Source organism: Cervus canadensis, chromosome 11 (genome assembly GCF_019320065.1).
Source record: "Cervus canadensis isolate Bull #8, Minnesota chromosome 11, ASM1932006v1, whole genome shotgun sequence".
Lineage (NCBI taxonomy): Eukaryota > Metazoa > Chordata > Mammalia > Artiodactyla > Cervidae > Cervus > Cervus canadensis.
In genome coordinates this window covers 42,482,359-42,506,377 of record NC_057396.1, presented here as the reverse complement: position 1 = coordinate 42,506,377, position 24,019 = coordinate 42,482,359, and the positions used below count along the sequence as shown (strand labels likewise).

Genomic DNA, 24,019 nt, shown 5'->3' with positions numbered 1-24,019 from the left:
GACCTGTGCGGCCAGCAGAGAGTGCCTCATTTCTATCTCCGCTCTGAACTCCTTTCAGAGGTGTTGAAAAGCAGCACCTGCAGCAGCACATGGTTTAATCCCTGCAGAAGCAGACGGTCAGCACCAGTTCGTGGCTGACACTACTTAGCTTTCCACAGTCTCTCTATCTTCTAATTATGAAATGGGAATAAAAACAGCACTTATATCCAAGAGTTGCTTTGAAAAGTAAATAATCATGTAAATCTTGTAGCATAGTGTTTGGCCCTTACTTAATATTCAATAAAAGTCAACTACTATTTTTCTTCTAGTGGGGGACCCTGAGACAGATAAACCAAAGAAAACCAAGCAAAAATTTTATAACTTTTATACTTGTGAAAGGGACCCAAGAAAACGAACTTGCTAAAATGGCAGAAACCAACCCCTCATCTTAAATACCATCTTCAGCTAAAGGCAAAATAATGTATTAGGGGTACTGGCTTGGAACTTCAAAAAGAGGAAGAAGGCAGTTGAAATGGAGAGGAAAAGCAAATGTTTGGTAAACACATGCTTACTGGGTCATGCAGAGACAATGGGGCAGACAGCAGACTCTTGATCCTTAAGCTCTGCTGGGTTTCACCCATCATACCTAGCTCTCATACTCTTTGCAGCTGTCTCTGGTAGTAGCTCTATTCTGGTAGCAGGTCCTTTATCTAAACATTTTAGACAGCTAAATGTTAGGTAAAAAGAAAGACTTCCTGTGTCTTTGGTTTCTTAAAATTAAATAGCATAAATTAATTGTCATGCCAAAGAATCACTCTTTGGGGTGGCGAATTTTGCTCCCCTAGGAAACTAAGGCATAGGAAATTGGATTAATTTACCTAAATTCCAAAGGCCAGGGCATGACAGAACTGGAACTCACACTCAGGCAGTTTGGCTTCTGAGCTCACGTTCTTGATTACTAATTTTTCTAGTAAAAAAAAGTGAGAAGGACCTACAGTTCTACAGCTTATTGTCTTTGAAAATTTTAAAACCACTCAGGAGAATCATGACTATTGTAGGACTAGGACCAGTTTGTTAATTGTGTAGCAAATAATGACAGTCTCATGGCTGATGCAGGGGTGAGCTTTGAGGTGCTGTCTTGCATTGAGTATGAATCGTTAGCTGATTTGTTTCATAGTATTGGGAAGAGTAGATGGAGTGTTTCCTTTATACAAGGCTTCCAAGAGCATTGTTTCTTTGACCAGAACATTTGATAAGTCTAAAAGGCTGTAAACTTGAGATTTAGCCCCTGGGATATAACACCTATCTTGTTTGACATGATTGGTATCATTTGGGGGGGGGGGCACTCCAAAGAGTTATGATACCATATTCCTTTATGTCTCAGTACAGAGTAGAATTCAGCAAGAGTGAAGTGGTAGATAAGAAGTGATTTATTAGAATAGGACGCTTGTGAGGCTTACAAGCTGGTGGGTGAGAAATGCCACACCCGGAGAACTTAGTGGGCTACAGTTTTATAATCAAAGGAAAAGTAGGGAGGGGGAGAAGACCTTCTTTGTCTTTCTTGAGTAGATGTCATGTTTCCTTTGTTAGTTCCTCCTTCAGGTTGAGCAGGGAAGTTTTCTTGTCCGTACATTGTCAAGCTAGATCCACAAATTGTTTTTTATGTGTGTGGCGGGTAGGTCTTAAGGATCATTAACTTCATGAGCTCACTGGGCAGAGTGTGGGTCTCATGCCACCATTGTTTTATTGTTTGGGGGCATGTTCCATGCTTCTGTTGTATGGTTTTGTTGCTAAGCAAAGCCTGCTTGGTTTTGTGGCTAAGCAAACCTGCTTTCTTGAGTAATCATTAACTTAGGGGGTCTCCCATATCTTTCACTCCAGTATTCTTGCCTGGAGAATCCCATGGATAGAGGAGCCTGGAAGGCTACTGTCCATGGGGCCGCCAGAGTCAGACACAACTTAGCGACTAAACCGCCACCACCACCCATATCTTTCTACTTACAATCCCCTAGTGGGATTAACAATTTAATTCATTCTGTCCCCATTGGTTTAGTACAGATCTCTGTCTGACCAGATTAATGATCTTGGAAGCATTTACTATTATGATCAGATTTAATATTTTGCCCCTCTGCTTCCTCAACTATTGCTAATTTTGAAAAGTCACAAAGGAGAGTCTCTCTTATTTCTATAGCTTCTCCTTCTGCATTATGCTTCTTTCTCTGAGGCAGGAAAAGTAGGGATTTTTATAAATAAGCTAAAAAAAGGAAGATGTAGTTCTGAATGAATGAGTTGTGCACCTACAGGCTTCTATGCACTTCTTTCAACCCCAATTCTACTTCTTTTACTCCTTTCCCAGCAGCTGTGTGTTGTGTGTTGTGTGTGTGTGTGTGTGTGTGTGTGTGTGTGTGTGTGTGTGTGTGTGTTTGAGTTGTCTCAGCTTAGCCCATATTCATGCAAGTTGCAGCTGTCCTTGGCCTGGGGAATTTCCAGGGAAAGCTTCTTTAAGCTTGTCAAAACTTGCTAGGGAATCAAGGCTTGGAGATATGCTCACTTTTTGATAATTAAAACTCAGAACTTCTGGCACTTTAAAAATTCAGAGAGGGCTTGCTATTTCTCATTTACAATCACCTCCAGTTATTTTCTTTGCATCATGCCCCAAGAGAAATAACAGTCAAAATACTGCAAGTTCTCAGCCTGAGCTTCAGGGTAAAATGGACCCTGTTCTTAACTGCTTTCTTGAATAAATCTTTACTGAAATATATTGCAGTATATTAAAAGACCTGACTTAATATTAATTAATAATAATAATAATTTTTAAATACCCTAAAATTTCAGTCCAAAACTAGCTCCATATGAGCAAAAGTCAGATGGTCCTGTTGAGTAGGACTCATTTGACTTCTTCCGGCTTTATTGAGGTATAATTGACATATAATATTCTGTAAGTTTCAAATGTACAATGTATTGATTTACTCCATATATATATATATATATATATATATATATATATATATACATATATATACACACACACACACACACACACACACACATATTTCTCAAAATGATTGCCCTCATACCATTACCCAACTTCTCCATCCCAGCTTCATTTGATCTTAAACTTCAATACTGCTGGTCGAGTGTCCAGGAAAATGAAGTAATACACCTATATACCGATCAGTTTCTGTGGTTAGTGCTAACAGTAACACTGTTTGGCCTGATGGATTTCTCAGGGACCAGTTCCTTACGTCATTGGAGTGGGTGCGGATATGTGTGACCATTAATGTCAGTTCCTTTTCAGGTAAGTGAAATGTTTTGGTAGCATTAGATAACAGGGGACATTAAAGGCATTAAAACTGGGGCTGAGAAGATTAGGGCAGCAGAGATTCCTGAAAAGGAATAGGAGGAGCTTTGCAGGGATGGCCTTTTATGCTGTCGAGAGTGGAAAATATTGGTGCATGACTAGGAAGCGCTAACTTAATTTGTTCCAAAATAAAATAAGGAAATAATCACCAGGAGTTTTTTGAAACATCAATCATCAGAGTAAGTTTAAAATTGATTCATGCGGGGGTGGGATGAATTGAGAAATTGGGATTGACACATACACACTATTGATACTATGTATATTGTAGATAACTAATGAGAACCTACTGTATAGCTCAGGGAATCCTTCTCAGTGCTCTGTGGTGACCTAAATGGGGAGGGAATCCAAAGAAGCAGGGACATATGTATGTAGATACGTGTAGCTGATTCACCTTGCTGTGCAGTAGAAACTAACACAACATTGTAAAGCAACTATACTCCAATGAAAATTAATTAAAAATTCCAGTAGTCATGTATGGATGTGAGAGTTGGACCATAAAGAAAGCTGAGCGCTGAAGAATTGATGCTTTTGAACTGTGATGTTGGAGAAAACTCTTGAGAGTCCCTTGGACTGTAAGGAGATCCAACCAGTCCCTCCTAAAGGAAATCAGTCCTGAATATTCATTGAAAGGACTGATGCTAAAGCTGAAACTCCAATACTTTGGTCACCTCATGCAAAGAGTTGACTCATTTGAAAAGACCCTGATGCTGGGAAAGATTGAGGAAGGGAGGAGAAGGGGACAACAGAGGATGAGATGGTTGGATGGCATCACTGACTCAATGGACACGAATTTGAGTAAATTCCGGGAGTTGGTGATGGACAGGGAAACCTGGTGTGCTGCAGTTCATGGGGTCTCAAAGAGTCGGACACGACTGGGTGACTGAACTGAACTGAACTGAACTGAAATAAAATTGATTCGAGCATTCTGCTCCAAGATGGTGACATAGGAAGACCTTGACCTTACCGCCCCCCATGTGTACACTGAACCTACACCTACCTATAGAACGGTTTCTCCTGAAGAAGAACTGAGAGCTGATTGAACAGCCTCTGCACGTCAAATGATAGAAAGACTACATAGAGATAGATAGGAGAGATAGAGACACAGTACTGATGGGAATCCCACCCCTGGCATGCTGACCTGTAATAGGGAGGGATATCAATGAAGGAACTGTGAACAGACTTCCCTGGGGCACAGGAAAGAAAAACCCCAGCAGTTTAAAGGACATCTAAACTACATGTGAAAGAAATTCATATATTAACCCATGTGCATGTGCAAACATCTGTAAAATTGCTGAAATTCTCTCGGAGAGTGCCTCTCTCTCAGAGGCGCTAAAAATCACCATTTTTGCGTTCCTCCTCCACCTTGATAGTGTGGATGCGAGAATGGCACAGGCATTCTAACCAACCCTCTAAGGCTTCCCCAGGACACTCCAGGCTCCTGGCCCATACCAGCTGTCCCCCCAAAGAGACCCTGAGAAACTGTGCCCTGGGACCACTAAACCCATGCCCACCAGAACAACCATGGTGAAGGGGGAAACAGAATAGACTCCATGTTGAAAGTAGGACTCCATCTTGGGCCGGACTGTGGATTTTGAGCTATGTGCCCAGTGTCTATGGAAACGACATACCAGTGGAAACCCAGACCCCCTGGATGAAGGAGCCTCAGGACTTGTACCTAGACTCTCCAGCGCCTAAAAGAATATGCTAATTATCTCTGTAACAGAACAGAGTCATAAATCCCATTATGCTTATGGGGGTATGACCACAGGCCTATTGATAAATGTCTACTATTTAACTATCTAGGCTTATGACTCATGAATCATGGGTTAACTTTGATTGTATCTCTCTTTTACCTTGTCCAGACTAGTTTCAAGGAATTTGGGGAGGTGGGTTTGAGCACGTACACTTAAGGTGTATAAGGTTTTCACAAAAACTGGTTGGGGTCCTTGGCTAAGAGGAGACTCTGCCTTGGGCCCTCAGGTGTAAAAAACTGCACTCCACTCTCTGCATTTTCCTTCTGAGTGAGTTTGTTTGCCGGAACACATAGCTACAACAATGGCACATCATGCCCCAGGCCTATGCTCACTGTGGCTCCAGCTGTCCTGCCAAGGCGTCCCTAGCCCTTAGATCCCACACAGAAGAGACAAGCCCCCTGAATGTCTGGCCCTGAAAACTAATGGGGACTATGTCCAGGAAAGCCCTGGAACTGCAGGAGGTGAAGAGCTCTCTCTTAAAAGACTTGGATTCACTTATTCTATAACTCAACACATACACAAAAACACCAGTTGGAAAAACATTTAGAACAAAAGAGAAGGAGCCTCATTTACTAATCTTAAAGTGTCCGTCAGAGAAGCAGACAATTGGTGAGTCCTCTCTGGGAAGCACCACTTTGGGAGCTTATCCATCCTATCTTGCTAATGCTAGGGGCCACTTTGGTACTCCACTGGAAATCTGCTGGAGCTTGGGTGTGTCCCTCACTGAAAGCCCTGTTTATCTCTGTCGCAACAGTTCCTGTCCCAGCTAGCCTGAGTGAGAGAACTCCACCCATACCCACACTGCAGCTGCAGCCCTGCCACAACAGGTGGGGCGCCTCCTGGGCCCACATGCTGGGCACATGTGGGAAGTCCCTTCATTTCCAGAAAGACTTTAATTAAGCAGAGATAAACAACCTGTCTGATAAGAGTTCAAAGTAATGGTTGTAAAAATGAAGGAGAATGGATGAACACAATCAGAACGTCAACAAAGAAAGAAAATATAAGAAAGTACCAAACAAAAGTTAAAACTGAGCTGAAATATATAGGGGTTCAGCAGCTGAATGGATGAAGGAGAAGCACAAATCTGTGAGCTCTAAGACAAAGCAATGGAGCTCATCCAGGCAGAGTAGCATAATGGAAAAAAATATTTTTAAGTGAAGATCCCTGAAGTCATAAAGTCAAGCAAACTAACATTTACATTTTAGGAGTCCCAGAAGCATAAGAGAGAGTAAAAGGGAGATCAACTTATTTGAAAAACTAATGATTAAAAACTTCTTTAACCAGGGGAAGGAAGCATGTCTAGGTCCAGGAATCACAGAGAGTCCCAAACAAGATAAACTTGAAATGAACCACAAAAGACATATCATAATTAAAATGGCAAAAATTAAAGATAAAGAGAGAAATTTAAAGGCAGCAAAGAAAAACAACTAGTTACATACAAGGAAATATTGATAAGACTTATACCAGTGAAGACTGAAAAATCAGCTGATTTTTTAGCAGAAGCTGCAGGCCAGAAGGGAGTGGCATGATGTGTTTAAAGTGCTGGAAAGAAAAAAAAAAAAAATTACCACCAAGAATACTCTACTTGGCAAGATTATCATTCAGATTTGAGGGAGAGATAAATGAGTTTCCCAGACAAGCAAAAAGTGAAAAAGATTATTACTGCTAAATTGGCCTTACATGAAATGTTAGTAAATCTTCAAGTGGAAAAAAGAAAAAAAAAAAAAAAGAATCACTAGAAATAAGGAAATAAACAAAAGAAAAAATCTCATTGGTAGAGATCCATTGGTGGTGGATAAGCCACTTAATAAAACTACTATGAAGGTTAAAAGACAGAAGTAGTAAAATTATAACTGCAATAAGCAGTTAAGGGACACACACACAAAAACAGATGCAAAGTATGATGTTAAAAACATGTAACATTAGGAACAGTAAAAATGTAGTGCTTTTAGAATGCATTCAAAGTTGATTATCAGCTTAAAATAAACATATGTGTGTGTGTGTGTGTGTGTGTGTGTCTGTGTGTGTATTCACGGTGACTGTAGCCATGAAATTAAAAGATGCTTGCTCCTTGGAAGAAAAGCTAGGACAAGCCTAGACAACATATTAAAAAGTTGAAACATATTCTGGGAGGTGGGTCATAGAGGATCTTGCTGTGATTTATGTCGGAGAGTGTTTTGCCTATGTTCTCCTTTAGGGGTTTTATAGTTTCTGGTCTTACATTTAGATCTTTAATCCATTTTGAGTTTATTTTTGTGTATGGTATTAGAAAGTGTTCTAGTTTCATTCTTTTACAAGTGGTTGACCAGTTTTCCCAGCACCACTTGTTAAAGAGGTTGTCTTTTTTCCATTGTATATCCTTGCCTCCTTTGTCAAAGATAAGGTGTCCATAGGTTCGTGGATTTACCTCTGGGCTTTCTATTCTGTTCTATTCTGACCCACCTCCCAGAATATTGGAAATAAAAGCAAAACTAAACAAATGGGACCTAATGAAACTTAAAAGCTTTTGCACTACAAAGGAAACTATAAGTAAGGTGAAAAGACAGCCCTCAGATTGGGAGAAAATAATAGCAAATGAAGAAACAGACAAAGGATTAATCTCAAAAATATACAAGCAACTCTTGAAGCTCAATTCCAGAAAAATAAATGACCCAATCAAAAAATGGGCTAAAGAACTAAACAGACATTTCTCCAAAGAAGACATACAGATGGCTAACAAACACATGAAAAGATGCTCAACATCACTCATTATTAGAGAAATGCAAATCAAAACCACAATGAGGTACCATTTACACGCCAGTCAGGATGGCTGCTATCCAAAAGTCTACAAGCAATAAATGCTGGAGAGGGTGTGGAGAAAAGGGAACCCTCTTACACTGTTGGTGGGAATGTAAACTAGTATAGCCGCTATGGAGAACAGTGTGGATATTTCTTAAAAAACTGGAAAGAGAACTGCCATATGACCCAGCAATCCCACTCCTGGGCATACACACCGAGGAAACCAGATCTGAAAGAGACACGTGCACCCCAATGTTCATCTCAGCACTGTTTATAATAGCCAGGACATGGAAGCAACCTAGATGCCCATCAGCAGACGAATGGATAAGGAAGCTGTGGTACATATACACCATGGAATATTACTCAGCCGTCAAAAAGAATTCATTTGAACCAGTCCTAATGAGATGGATGAAACTGGAGCCCCTTATACAGAATGAAGTAAGCCAGAAAGATAAAGAACATTACAGCATACTAATACATATATATGGAATTTAGAAAGGTGATAACGATAACCCTATATGCAAAACAGAAAAAGAGAAACAGAAATACAGAACAGACTTTTGAACTCTGTGGGAGAATGTGAGGGTGGGATATTTCAAAAGAACAGCATGTATACTATCTATGGTGAAACAGATCGCCAGCCCAGGTGGGATGCATGAGACAAGTGCTCCGGCCTGGTGCACTGGGAGGACCCAGAGGAATCGGGTGGAGAGGGAGGTGGGAGCGGGGATCGGGATGGGGAATACGTGTAGATCCATGGCTGATTCATGTCAATGTATGACAAAAACCAATGAAATGATGTGAAGTGATAAGCCTCCAACTAATAAAAAAAAAAAAAAAGTTGAAACATCACTTTGCAGACAAAAGTTCATATAGTCAAAGAGACAGTTTTTCCAGTAGTCATGTATGGATGTGAGAGATGGACCATACAAGAGAATGAGCACTGAAGAATTGATGCTTTTGAACTGTGGTGTTGTAGAAGACTTTTGAGAGTCCCTTGGACTGCAAGGAGATCCAACCAGTCAATCCTAAATGAAATCAACCCTGAATATTCATTGGAGGGATTGATGCTGAAAATGAAGCTCCAATACTTTGGCCACCTGATATGAAGAGGTGACTCACTGGCAAAGACCCAGATGCTGGGGAAGATTAAAGGCAAAAGGAGAAGGGGCGGCAAGGATGAGATGGTTAGATAAGCATCACCAACTCAATGAACATGAATCTGAGCAAACTCCAGGAGATAATGAAGGACAGGGGAGCCTGGTATGCCTCAGTCTGTGGGATTGCAAAGAGTTCAACATGACTTAGTGACTGAACAACAACAATGTATATTCATGAACCTAATAGCAATCACCAATTACAAACCTACAGTAGATACACCAAAAATAAAGGCAAAGGAACTCACACAAAACACTTAAAAAAAAAAAAAATCAAACCACAAGGAAGAGACCAAGAGAAGAAAAAGTAGTGAATAACTACAAAAACAACCAGAAAACAGTTAATAAAATGGAAATAAAGTACGTACATATCAATATCCACTTTAAATGTGAAACAATGAAATGCTCCAATCAAAAGACATAGGATGAATTAATGCATAAAAAATACAGACCCATCTATATTCTCTACCTATGAGAGACTCTTCTCACATATATACACACAAAGATTGAAAGTAAAAGCATGGGGAAGAAGATATTTCATACAAATGGAAACAGAAAGCTGGTATTACAATACTCATATGAAACAAAATAGACTTTAAAACAAAGATAGCAACAAACTAAAATCGAAGTCATTGTATTGTCATAAAGAGAAGATCCAAGAGGATATATTGTAAACCCAACATAGGAGAACTAAATGTATAAGCAAAAATGAACAGACATAAAGGAAGGAATTGACAGTAATACAATAATAGTAGGAAATTTTAGTACCCAACTTACATCAATGTACAAATTATTCATACTAATTTATGAAAATCAGTAAATACATATTGGCCTTAAATGACACATTTGACTTAATGAACTTAATAGATATAGAAAGAATAGTCCATCTAATACACATTCTTTTCAAGTGCGCATAAAATAATAGTGGCTCTGCCACTGGCGATCAACTTGGTTTATCTTTTCTTGGAGATCTCAACTTTTATTTTTGACTATTTTATGGTCTTGTGACCTCTGGCCTCTGATTGCTTCAAAGACTTTACAATCCCCCCCACCATTCTTTCATTTAAGCCAGTCTAGTTTCATTTGTTCAGCACAATGTTTTTGAGATTCAACCATGATGTTGCATTTATCAATACTCTATTATTTTCTATTTTCTCCTGAGTACTATTCTGTTAAATGGATGCTCCATAAGGATACGCTAGTTTATTTGTGCATTCATCTGTTGATGCACAGTTGGTTTTTTTCCAAGCTTTTGGCTAGCTTGAATAAAGCTGATAAGAACAGTTACAAGCTTTTGTATAAGCAGAGGCTTTAATTTCTGTTGGGTATCTAGGAATGGAAGTACTAGGTTAAATAACACGTGTACTTATGTTGTATTCGACATGTCCATTTAAAGTTTGGTCTCTGTTAAATAGAAGTTGAAATCAGGGGAGACACAAAGATTCCAATCTGTGTCTACAAACATAATATAAGCGGCTTCAGAATATCTTACAAAGTCATACTCATGGGAATGCATTGTTTATGTCAGCTCTCAGGACCTTAATTTTAATGACTTCCTCCCAGGAAAAGTCACTGTTCAAGCCCTTGAGAATTTAGGTTCAGGTCTTTGAGACTAGTGGTTGGCAAAGATTTAGGATGGGGAAATAAAAATCCAGCAAGAAATGCCAAATGGGATTTTGATCTTCAAACTGCAGATTTCGCTGCCCTGTATTCAGCCCTTGATGCCCTCTCCACTGACTCCATTGCTGTGTGCTCAGCCCAGCAGGTCAGAGGAGGCTGCATCTCTTTAGACATTTTTGCGGTTTGGAGAGACTTGGCTTTTTCTCTTCGGTGCCGCCTACCTTAATCTCTCCTTCTCTTCCTTCCTCACTTCCTTTCTTCCTTTGTCTCTTTCTCTTTTTCTTCTTTTTGTGGCGGCCTTTTATTTAACTCTCCTTACATAAAACCAGCGTAGAAATCCTATTTCAAGATGCCGGCAGGGATCAGATTCTACACTGAAAAAAAAATTTAGGATTTTACCCTGAAATCTGTAGGATGATAATCTCCCACAACAACCTTATCTTCTGAGAGCTGGAGCCTGCCACATACCCCCTGTCCTTGGCTGACTCTGTGTTCTCATCCCCTTGTACTTTTCCTATTACCACAGGTATAAAGTTACAGGAAACCTGTTTTTTTATTTTAATTTTGAAAGTTCTTGGATCTGGAGATGAATACAACGACTACTTGAGGACTTTTGTTACCATAAGACCCACAACCTTGCTCTAGCATCTCTGTCTTATGGAAGGTAAAGGGTTTGTCCAATTTATAATATTTGCTTCTTCTTGAACTCAAGGAAGGAAGAAAAAATCTTTTGTTTTTACAACTTTACCTACTCCCAAGCCCAGGTGCACATGCCTTATTTTTCTTGCTGGTCATTTCTGTGGGTACCAATGCTAATAGATATTAATTCATTTTATTGTTTCTAGTTGTATGAGTATTCATGTTTAGGTATATGAGTGTAAATATATGTAAATTTGTATATGTGATAATATGCACATGGGATAAACATGCACATATTGATTTATTGATTTGTCCAACAGATATTTATTGAAAAACTTATCTGTGTCAAGCGGTGGGGATAAAATAGCTGGTAGTATTTCTCTTCAAAATAGAAAAAACCGTCATATCAAAGTATGACAAGACCCACTGTGGTGTTGTAAAGTTATTAGCCTCCAACTAATAAAAATAAATGAAAAAAAAAATAGAAAAAACCGGAGTGACTTGAAAACAAGTATATATTATGTGATAGAAAAGATGTATTAATAGTTGTCGGGATAAAACCTAGAGAAACAGAGAAATGGAAAATAGCAACTCAGCTTAATGGCATGCATGGAAGCTTGGGTGGAGCCGTTAGAGGAGGATAGTGGAGAATGACAAGCAGTATATCTCCTTGATCGAGTAAGAAGTGAAGTTCCATAGAGGAAAGGGTGCAGGCAAAGGCCCAGGTTCACGTACCTTTAGGTATGAACGTCACGGGTGAGAGTTAGCGAGCAAGGAGAGGTGACCTTGCAGACATCTCCCAGTCAAGCAGAGATGCTCTAGAACCTGATTATACATTAGATTTAAGTCTATAAACAATGAAGAATTATTAAATTGGTTTAATGGGGAGTTGAAAATGATACAGTTAGCATTTTCTGAAGATTATTATTTGAAAGAGCAATAAAGGAGGCAGAGAAGTCATAGAGATATAATAAGTAGAAATTATGAGGTCAGAAAATAGGTTGGTGATATTAGCAATTGAGAGGAGGAGAGAGATTTGAGATCTCCTGAGATAAAGTCAGTGACTATTTAAATTGTCCAATTGATGGAAAGCAAAAAAAAAAAAAAGGAAAAAAAAAGAGAAAAGGGCTCCAATTTTCAATCTGAAAATCTGTCTTAGTAGTTTTACCAATATAAGGGAAAGAAAGGAGTATTTATAGAAAAAAAAAAAGAGATCATAGTTTCAAGTTTGGCTATCTTAAATTAAAAGTTAAACAAGAAAATGTATGTGAAGTAATTGGTCCATATGTGTGCATTAAGTCATGAATATTTACTGTTATTCTAGATAATTAAACCTAATGTACACCAAATAATAACTGTGTATTTATAAATAATTTAATTTAATTCCTGTAATAGATACTAAAATCCTTATCTTATAGATGCAGAAACAAAAGCTTATGTGGCATAAATAACTTGCTCTATATGACCTATAGAGCTCAGGTCCAAATCAAGTTGTCTGTCCACAAGACTTATTCCATCACTGTAACATCATAATGATAATCATTACTATTGCTATTATTATTTCTATTATATATAAAAGGAATTTGTCAGTGAGGTTCAGTAGGAAGTTTGATATGTGAATCAGAACTTTGAAAGAAAATGACTCAGTTGCTTAGAGAGATTTAGAAGCCATCAACAGTTAAATGATAGCTGAGGTCAGAAGAGTAGGTGAGATCTCGCAGAGAGTCTATAGGCTCAGAAAGTGAAGAAAAGAGGAAAATGCCGATACTAAATGATGGGCAAAAGAAAAGTATGATAAGGAAAAGAAAAGGAGGTGTCATTGGGAGAAAAAAGGTCTAAGAGAAGGCAAGGGAGAATACGGCTTTGAGAGTATTCATAGTTGTACATATGACTGAGTGATCACACAAGACAATCACAAGCACAATTAATATACTTGAGCACTGAAAGGTCTCTTTGAATTGTGCAAATAGATTTATTGGAGAGATTAAAAATATTATCTCAAGAAGCTTAGAGAGGAGAAGAAATAGATAAAATTCCTTTGTTAGAAGGAGAAACCAGTAGCACAAAAGATGGGGAAAGTAGAAGGAGAACAAAAAGAGGTTATGTTGGAAAAATAACCAGAGAAGAAATATTTGACATTACAAGCACAAGGGAATCCCCTTACTATAGCTAAGACAACTCTTCTGCTGAGAGGAAAGGGTGGATTATTACACGGATGTAAGGATGTGAAGAGGTGAGCAGTTGAACCTATTTATGTTGACATTTTCATTTTTCTGTTATACAGTCACGGAGAAAATCCTGAGTGGTGAGGTTGACCTTAGTTGGGTTAGGGCAGGGAACTTGAGAGGAATAATTTTCCCTAGTTATGATGGGAATATTGGAAAGACACAAGGAAAAAGTAAAGAAAAGAGACCACGATTTGTGGAGGCATTGGCTGTAATAAGAAACTTTGGCATTTGTTGTGCTTTTTCTCCAACTTAACCTAACAGCTGAAATATATATGAGACAAAATCAAATTAATACAGACTTCAGATTCAGGAAATTATATATAGATTTAACAGAACCCAATGGAAAAGAGTTTCAAGGAGGAAGACTACCAAACAGTGCCAAAAACAGAGAAATGAAGAATGCGCCCAAAAGGGTTGAGTCTCAAATTATGGGAGAGTTTGGAATAGTAGTTTTTCAGTAGAATCACAGGAGTAGGAATTATATTGAAAATAATTAAAAAGGAAAATGGATGGGAACTTTCAGTCATGCATATATTTGGCAATGAAAGAGAATGATTGGAAAGTTTGGCAGCAAAATGAGAAAAATTAGGCAATGGCTAGAAAGGACAGTAGAACCAAAGAAAGGCTGTTGTGTATCTGTGTCTGTGTGCATTTTAATATAAAGGATGCTTTAACATATTTGTTTATCATAAATGAAGGCAAAATCAAAATCAAATATAAGAAAAGAAATTCAAATTGTATTATCACTTCCAAAAGACAAAAATGAAGATTCTTGCCTTTGTTAATGGTTGTTTAAAAGTAATGTGATTTCTGGGGGAATTTTATTTTAGAAAATGACACTTGATAATTACCTGTTGAGTAAATAAGGCAACAAATGTGATCAGATGCCTATTTCTTCATGGCTAATGGATTTGGTATCATGATTATTTTTTTTTCTCATTCCAAGACCAAAAAAGAATTCTTTGTACTTTCTCTTCCATTATGTTTTGTCAGTTTGTGTTCTATTTCTCAGATTTTTTGCATTAGAGTCTGGCATGTATTATAAAACAAAATGGAAGATGTACAGGTGAATTGGATATTTGTTGGTTATCTTTTTAATATCCTTTTTTCTTTGCTCAAAATTTCCTGATTTCTTTTGGGGATACATATTTTTGCAGGGAATCTGACTCTATTCCACATCAGACTTTATCTTAGTACCTTTGATGAGAAAGCTGTTGCAAAGAAACTTTATTTTTCTGATTAGATGAGAGCAAGAAATCGTGCATCCCTCATAGTTAGGATGAGGACTATGTGGAAGACTATAAGGAAACATGTTGAGGGTTTGGATAGAACCTCACCTGAAGCCAGCCCTAAAATGGATTTTCAGTAATTTAAATCTATAAGATACCATTGCTTTTTTGTTTTTTGTTTTTTCATTATTATTAGTAGTGTTAGTAGTAGCATGCTCTGTTGTTGTTCAGTCACTAAGTCATGTCCTACTCTTTGTGATCCCATGGACTGCAGCATGCCAGGCTTCCTTGTCCTTCACTGTCTCCTGGAATTTGCTCAAACTCATATCCATTGAGTCAGTGATGCCATCCGGCCATCTAATCCTCTGTCGCCACCTTCTCCTCTTGCTCTCAGTCTTTCCCAGCATCAGGGTCTTTTCCAATGAATCAGCTCTTTGCATCTGGTGGCCAAAGTATTGGAACTTCAGCTTCAGCATCAGTCCTTCCAATGAATGTTCAGGGTTGATTTCCTTTGGGATTGACTGGTTTGATCTTGCAGTCCAAGGGACTCTCAAGAGTCTTCTCTAGCACCACAACTTGAAAGCATGCTCTAGTACCCAGCATACTTGTCAAGATCCTTGACACAATAGTTAGGCTCCTATATCTCTCACAAAATCTTCTAAGTTGCAAGTCTAATCCAGTAACCTGAATGTTAAAGGTAAATTTATGGTAATTGTATGGTCACCAGTGGTACCAAACTCAAACTGACCTTGATGCGCGTTGGCCCTGCTAGCACCCAGGACGTGTTATTTACTATCGGCAGACACAGCTGGGACTCCCCGGCTGCAGAAGGCAGCCTATCAGCATTGCCTTCATTAGGCTTCCATATCAGGTTCTGTACTTTCTCTTTTAGTTTAGGTCCTTGAAAGCAGAGCCTGAGAAAAGAGCTTGGGTACAGTTTATTTGAAAACTGATCCCAGGGATGGCTTCATGAGGAATGGTGATTAGGAAAAACACTCAAAAAAAAACTCTTTAGAGGAAATAATAATAACAGTAGGGGTAATAAACAATGGGGGCTTAACTATATAGAGCTCAACTTCTAAGAAGCATACAGGTGCCTCCCAGAAATGTCTGGTGCACTTATTCATCAATTCCCATTGTCCATTGGTTAAAGGTTGCCTCTGGGACATTAACTTACCCATGCTTCCAACACTGTGGCAGAATGCTGAAAGACAGCAGGGGGTCCCTGAGGTAAATTGTCTGTGGTGCCAGGGGAGTCAGAACTGTCCACCATGGCTAAACCTGAGGTCTGAGGTGAGCTGAAATTGTGTGACAGGGCTGTGTAATATTCAGTTCAGAAGTTCCTCTTTATCATGTGAAATATTTGTACAAGGGTCAGGATTATAGTCCATGGTCATAACTTCCTCTTTTCTTCCTTGTCCTGTTTGGATTGCTACTTGAGCCTCTTTATAAAAACACAATGGAAAAATGCAAGAATTAATAACAATGATTTATCTGTTGGAACTCCCAAGCCATGTTTTGGGAGTATTATGGACAAATTTGACATTGACCCCTATTTTTTTCATTTTGAAATATAAAAAGTGAGTGGTTTTTATTGACTAAACAAGTTCATCTCATTCTTAGACGGCTGAGTCTCGCAAGTACAAAATATTTCTTAAGGTGAAGAAATGAAATCAAAACAAAGACAATACCTGTAACATATTTTCACAGTAATTTAGCAATATGTAAATTACCTTGTCAGGAGTTGTCAGGAAACTGTATAGACTGTGATACTCAGACAACCAAGTGGATCAAGCAAGGAAAACTGGGCTTAAAAAGCTATATAAATTGGTGGAAGTGACCATTTGCATTCTGATGCTAACTGGCACATTGTAGGAAGCAGCTGAAAGCAAAGAGTCCCCAAGGTACACTTGTTAACATTGCACTTGTTTATAAAGCTTGTGAAATCAAACATTCAGAATGCGTCTACTCTCCTTCTGATGACAGGTAAACAGGGATATACATCAATGGGAGAAGGAAACCAAACTTTTGTGCTTGAATTTACCTTGCTGGGACTTTCACAGGATCCAAAGATCCAAATCTTGCTGTTCTGTGTTTTCCTGATCATTTACCTTCTCTCTGTTTTTGGAAACCTGCTCATAATAATCCTTATCCAAACTGACCCTCGACTTCACACTCCCATGTACTTCTTCCTCAAAAACTTGTCCTTTGTTGATCTTTGTTTCTCTACAAGTATCGTTCCCCAGATGTTGGTCCACTTCCTTGTAAAAAAGAAAACCATTTCCTTTGCTGGGTGCTCACTGCAGATAGTTGTCTTCCTCCTAGCAGGGTGTACAGAGTGTGCTCTTCTGGCGATGATGTCCTATGACCGTTATGTGGCAGTCTGCAGGCCCCTACACTATTCTACTCTCATGACCCAGAGGGTTTGTGTCCAGTTGGCCACAGTGTCCTGGATCAGTGGGGCATTTGTATGTTCAGTGGACAGTGCATTTACACTCTGTCTCCCCTACCAGGGACAGAACATAATTAATCATTATTTTTGTGAACCTCCTGCACTCCTGAAGCTGGCTTCTGCAGATACCTACAATGCTGAAATGGCCCTCTTTTCAATGGGTGTGATTGTTCTCTTAGCTCCTGTCTCCCTCATCCTGGTCTCTTACTGGCATATTATCTCCACTGTGATCCGGATGCAGTCAGGGGAGGGGAGGCTCAAAGTGTTCTCTACCTGTAGCTCCCATCTCACAGTTGTGGTTCTCTACTATGGCTCTGGAATATTTGCCTACATGAGACCCAATTCCAAGACAATGAATGAAAGGGATAAGGTCATTTCTTTGTTCTATTCAGTTATGACTTCAATGCTGAACCCCATAATTTACAGCCTGAGGAACAAGGATGTGAAGGGAGCTCTGAGCAAACTGGCTGGAAGATAGTCAACATTCAGAGGCAATGATTTTTGACATTTTGAAAAAGTACTTTGAGCACTGTGATATACAACAATAGCTCTACTAGCTTCATTCTTTTCTTTCCTTGCCTTGTTTACCTCAGTTGATTTTTTTCTCTACAAATATTCACTGAATGCCTACCCTATGAAAACACTGTGCCCAGAACCTCAAAATATGAGTAACTTAATGCCTTTCTTAAAAAAACTTGAAATTCACAAGATAACACAAATATAACTCTTTTAAGAGGTAACTCTTTCAAAAGCTAAATAAAGAAGAAATATTTCACAAACTTTTGCACCGCAGAGGAAACCATGAACAAAATGAAAACCTATGGACTGGGAAAAATATTTGCAAATGATGGAATCAAGAGCTTAATTTCCAAAACACACAAACAGCTCAACCAACTCAATAACAAACAAACAAAAAAAAAAAACCCATTCAAAAAATGAGCAGAAGACATAAACAGACATTCCTCTAAAGAAGACAGTCACTCTCACGGTGCGTGTGTATGTTCAGTCGTGTCCATCTGAGCACAACCCTATAGACTGTAGCCTACCAGGCTCCTCTGTTCATGGAATTTTCCAAGTGAGAATACTGGAATGGGTTGCCATTTCCTACTCCAGGGGATCTTCTTGACCCAGGGACTGAGCCTGGGTCTCATGAATCTCCTGCACTGGCAGGTGGATTCTTTACCACTAGTGCCACCAGACAGTTGGCCAATTGGCACCTGAAAAGATACCCAACATTGCTAGTTATTTGAGAAATGCAAATCAAAACTATGAGAAGTCACCTCACACTGGTCAAAATGGCCATCATTAAAAATTAGTCTACAGAGAACAAATGCTGGAGGGGGTGTGGAGAAAAAGGAATCCTCCTACACTGCTGATGGGAATGTAAATTCGTGCAGCCACTATGGAAAACTGCGTGGTCATGCCTTCCTTTTAGGAGAAAGACAATGATTAAATGGAAAATTAAACTTGGCAATCTGCATAACTTTAAGTAAGTGAAAGTCACCTAGTCATGGACTATACAGTCCATGGAATTCTCCAGGCCAGAATACTGGAGTGGGTAGCCGTTGCTTTCTCCAGGAGATTTTCCCAACCCAGGGATCGAACCTGGGTCTCCTGCATTGCAGGCAGATTCTTTACCAGCTGAGCCACAAGAGAAGCTACATGAACACAGGATCACAATTAAAAAAAAAATTTTTTTTTAATTTTTTAATTTCAATGTCTAAAGAAATCTTATTGATCATATTATCTAACTAATGCTTTAATCTCTGTAATTTTCTTAATTAACTCACACTGAGCTTTTTTATTAAAATGTCTGGCAGGTCTACATTCATTCTCTTCTAGCCACAATGACTTTCTTTTTCTTCCTTAAAAAGAAAAGTGCATTCAACCTCCAGTCACTAGCACTGGATATTCCCTGCATCTGAAATGTTCTGCTAATCAGCCTTGGTGCACTTAACTCGTACTCAACATTGACAGTTCATTCTCAACAAAACTGTCAGCTCACTAGGGCCTTCACCGAACATACAGTCTAAGACAACACCTTTTCCAGTCACTCCCTATCTCCATTATTGCTTGCTATTGTGCTTATGGGACTTCTATCTCTGAAATCATTCATTTGGAAACATCCAGATTAAAACCAACTTGAAAGATGGAATGACAAAATTAATAAAAATCCAAGATCTGTAAAGGGAATCTGGCTATAGTGGTGTGTCATAAATATAAGAAGGAAAAAGACTGAAGAAATGAGAAGTACTCAATAGTGACAAATGCAAAAGGATAGTGAAAAGATTAGAACTGAAAGACTGCTCATCAGAGAAGAAGAGATATTGGATAGGTGCCTGCAGACAGTGGTTTTGTTATTCATTTTTTATCCATGATCTAGTCATTTCCTGTTGGCAGCAAGAATCCTATTATAAGTCCACTTATAAAATCAATATGGGATTAAATTATATAATATTTCAATTCCTTTCCAGTTCTAATATAATATGACTAAGTCCCAAATAATTAATAATAGTGTAATTCAGAAAAATAAATAAGTATTAATATTGAATTATATACTTCAATAATTCAGTACAGTATCCTTCTTTCTGATTCCCTTCAGTGTAGTAACTGGTTATTCCAGATCCTATGTCCGTCATTCTCTTTTGTTCTATTCTGTACAGTTTTTACTGAACCCACAAGTATTCCTCTAAAAAGGTTTTATCTGAGTTTTTAACCTTATAAAGGTTATTCCTATTCTTTATAAAAGTGTTCCGTACTTTCTATTTAAAAAAAATCCCTGTTCGCAGCACAGAAACAGGGACACAGGCATACAGAACAGACTTGTGGACACATTGGGGAAGGAAAGGGTGGGACTAATTAGGACAGTAGTACTGACATATATACAGTATCCTGTGTGGAATAGGTGACCAGTGGGCAGCCACCGTATAACACAGGGAGCCCAGCCTGATGACACAGAGGGGTGGGATGAGAGCAGGGAGAGGGGCTCATATGTGTAATTACGATGAATTCCCCTTGTTGTACAACAGAAAGCAACACAACATTGTAAAACAATTATCCGCCAATTAAAAAAAATTTATCTGAGTTTTTAACCTTATAAATGAAGTACCAGGATACATAATCTTTAGGGCTCTTTTTTCCACTTAATATTAAATTGCTGAATTATTTGTTTTGTTGTATGTCCTTCTGGTTCCTTTGTTTTGATTGCTGCATGATATTCTTTTGTGTGAATATTTATCTATTCCACTGTTGGTGGACATAAAGCTTGTTTCCAGTTTGTTTTTTTTTTAATTGTGAACAATGTGCTCTTACATTTCACATGTGTAAAACCTTCTTTTGGGTACATTCTTTTTATGAGAAAAATAAAAAATCTTGTATTTTATTTCTTTTGTTGTACTTCTGCAATAATTTTCTTGAGCATATTCTTTTTATAACCAGAACATAAAAAATGTATTTTTCATTTGCTTAAAATTGAAAGAAAAAAGATATAACTTCAGCAGCAGTTTCAGAATTTTCTGGAAAAATAAGTGGTTAAAGACAGACTAAAGAATGAGGAGGACCTGGCAAAAAATTGGGTGAGGGAATGGCCTGAACTGAAGCAGTGATGGATAGAGGCAGGTGCTGTATCATTCATTACCTTAGAAGCAGCTGAGTCCACTTGAACTGAGAGCAGAAACATGCACACAGGTGTGCTCATGAATTAGTGAAAGAAAAAGGGAGAGACAAAAAATTTAAAAGTCTAGAAAGTTTCAATAAATCAGTTTGATACTAACTAAAGCTCAAGGAAGGAAGGCCTGATATGAACAGAAGCACTGCAAAGTTCATTTCTCTCTGGCTGATAATGGCCCAGGCTAGAGGCACAAGATGGGAGACGGGGAGCCGCAGCATTTACAGAACCCACAAGATACACTTTGTAATTTGGAAAGAGAGCTAACCAGGGGCCCTTGCTTCTTAGGTCATTCACTGACACTGTCTGTTTACTAGGACTTTGGAAACAGCCTCGGTAAATCCACATGAGGGCAGCATAGCCCTCAGGCCTCAGAGCTCATTTTGTGGGTAAAGTTTGCTGGAGTTGGAGGCCAGGAGACATGCCTGGGAGAGTCATTAAAATTTTGTTTCCTGGAGCAGCATTTTCAGGGGAGGTCATGTCAGCTGAGGGGATGAGACCATGATACCTCCCCCAGGACAGGGCCCCAGCTCACTGTTGCCCCAGGGACAGTGAGGCTGGTGTAGAATCTCCATTGGGCAGCTCCTTTTATACCTTTTTAGTCAAATTCCTTCTCATCTTTTTTTATGGCTCCTAGTAAGATAGAAATACCTGAAAGTCTGAGTACCTGGACTCAAGAATTCAGTTAGAATGATGCCAAGGCTCTGAAGGCTTTCTTGCAAAGAAAATGGACAAGAGAAGTGCATAGAGATTTAGCTCCTTGCTTCCCCAGGATCCTGCCCTAGGCCCTCATCTTCTCGTTGGCATCCATTTCCACCCCCAGAGAGGACTGGCAATGTGACTGGAGGTGTCTTTGATCTCTGATTTCAGTCACAGCTGTACACCTGCCTACATTCTCCCCTGCCAGAAGAACCATCACCTCTTTCTTCATCTTCTTGAACATCTTCATCCCTCAAATGACTCCCAGGGCAGTAGGTGTACTCAGGCAGCTGAACCCCTCCCCATCTGAGGTAAGGGCTCTTTCTTTGTTTCAAGAAAATTGAGTGGAATCTGGGTCTTGAGATATATGGTCAAGACCTCACTGCTCTGCTTCTTAGATTCTCAGTCTCTCAGCCATTATAACTCATCCATTCCCTTCTATACTTTAGGTACCCTTACATATACCCACAATTGATCTGTTCCGCTGGCAAGACCTGTGTTCCTATACTTCCTGATGCTGGCATCCTGGTAAAAGTCTCAGCATTACCTTTAGACCTAGATTATCCTGGCCTCAGACCATCTGATGTGTACCCATAAAAGACTGGGATCTCAAAAGAGGATGATCTAAAATCAGTTTACGTGCCTGTTCGATCTATGCCTGCTTGATATTAAAGTTCAATGCTACAGGAAAAGCTAGTTGAAGTCAATGACTATTTTAAAGTATGCTAACAGTGATACAGAGTAATAACATAAAGATGTGATTCCAAATTTTTGACTCCATCTTCTTCATTGGCTTTGTCTGACCATTTCCTATAATTTCAGCAATGCCCCTCTGTTAATCTCGGTTTCTAGTCTCTTCCCTTGATCTGAGGTATTCACCCATCACCAGCAGTTTTCCAGAAGGGGGCTCATCCTGTGTAGGCACACTATATGTTTTCTGGCATTTATCTTCAGATGACTGTAGTGGAGACAAACTAGAGAATGGAAGGAGGGAGAGCAGGGCTCTGAATCAAGGGGAGGAAGACAGATAGAAAAGATCTTGAGTCCTAAGAATCACCACTTTACTTAAGTCCTGCTTTTTCTTTTAAGTCCTGTCCAAATTCCTGGAGCATAAATCTGGATAAATATAACCAGTTAATTATTTTATTCCCTTTATTAATATATCCATTCATCTTTTTAATTAAAGGAAAGTGTTTCAAGTCATATATATACTAGGAACAGTACTAAGAATTGTCTTTGAATTTGTGTTTTTGTTGCTGCCAATGGGCAAAGAAGTTCTTCCAGTCAGTATTTCTTAGTTTCAACATATAGACCTGGTTTTATGAGGCCAGAGAAAGATCTCAGACCCCAAAGAATGATGAAACAGCTTTACAAGAAGATGATTTTCTGGTTGACTTCTTGCCTAGACTTCACTGTGGCACAAGTGCAAGGAGGACACTTGTGCTTGTACTGCTTCAACGTTCTGACCTTTATAGTGCGATCTCCTCTCTCTGCTTTGCACTCTGACCCCTTTTTCCTTAGCCACCGTGTATTCATCTGCAGCCTGTAGCCTGTATAAGTGACATAGAAGTGATCATATAAAGTTTCCTTTCCTGATACTTCACTTAGATAAGACTCGTAGTATGTTATACTTTCCTTTGTATTTCATTGCCAGTAGATGTGTGTAGGTGTTTAGGTAATGGGCTTTTTACATCCATGCAATTTCCCTAGCATCAAATATAGTGCCTAGTCTGTTGTAAGCGCTTAGTAAATATTTATGGAGTGAATGAAAGGAACTAGATCAATTGGAAAAGCCTTCCAATTTTAGGATTTTATCATCCAACTACTGAAAGGTCCCAACCCTAAGTTGACGACGTTGGTGACATAAACTGAAGACAGAGGGGTCAGAGCAGAGGATACAAAGGAAAGATGAAATATTTGGTAGATTATTCTCTTCTTTTCCAGAGTGCCTCCTGAGTCCTCCGTCCGACTCTGAAAACTAAGTAGCACTGTTCCACACACCGCTTGGTCTCCTGCTCACACCTTTCCACCAGTACTTCCACATAGATTCAGGGCTCAGCAGAACCAGCGTCTTTCCTCACACAGCTAATACTATGAGATAGAGGATCTCTTTTTTTGTTCAAGATCTTACTTTGACTTTCAAGTGATGGGATGGCTTTGGACCTTTTCTATAAATCCCTCTCTTTTATAACTCACCCCTTCTATCATGTACCCTAAACACAAATACCTTATCATATCTTCTCAAATCTCATGCATCACCTTTGTTTCTATCCTCATTCCTCCTGAACAAACATCTTATCATTACCTGAAAATAGGCAAACATCTTTTGTACTGTTCCTGAATATGAACCTCCAAAATCTATACTATCCCAGTGATTCAGTCATGCACAGAATTCCTCTTCCCTTCGGTAAAGTAGCAGTATGCTCATCAAGGATGTGAGGACAGTTCAAGAACAC

General features: G+C 38.9%; 2 protein-coding genes across 2 annotated transcripts in view; one reads left to right on the top strand and one right to left on the bottom strand.

Annotated features, from left to right (window-relative positions):
• Positions 1-24,019, bottom strand: part of LOC122449250 (interferon-induced very large GTPase 1-like) — a 393,510-nt gene that overhangs the window by 13,177 nt on the left and 356,314 nt on the right. The window lies entirely within an intron of this gene.
• LOC122449851 (olfactory receptor 2D3-like) lies at positions 16,734-17,675 on the top strand. Its single transcript, XM_043481893.1, has one exon. The coding sequence runs from the start codon at positions 16,752-16,754 to the stop codon at positions 17,673-17,675; it is 924 nt and encodes a 307-aa protein (XP_043337828.1). The 5' UTR covers positions 16,734-16,751.

What these genes read in the sequence shown, in the direction of transcription:
- LOC122449851 (XM_043481893.1), top strand. Translation starts at nt 16,752, where the DNA reads ATGGGAGAAGGAAACCAAACTTTTGTGCTTGAATTTACCTTGCTGGGA.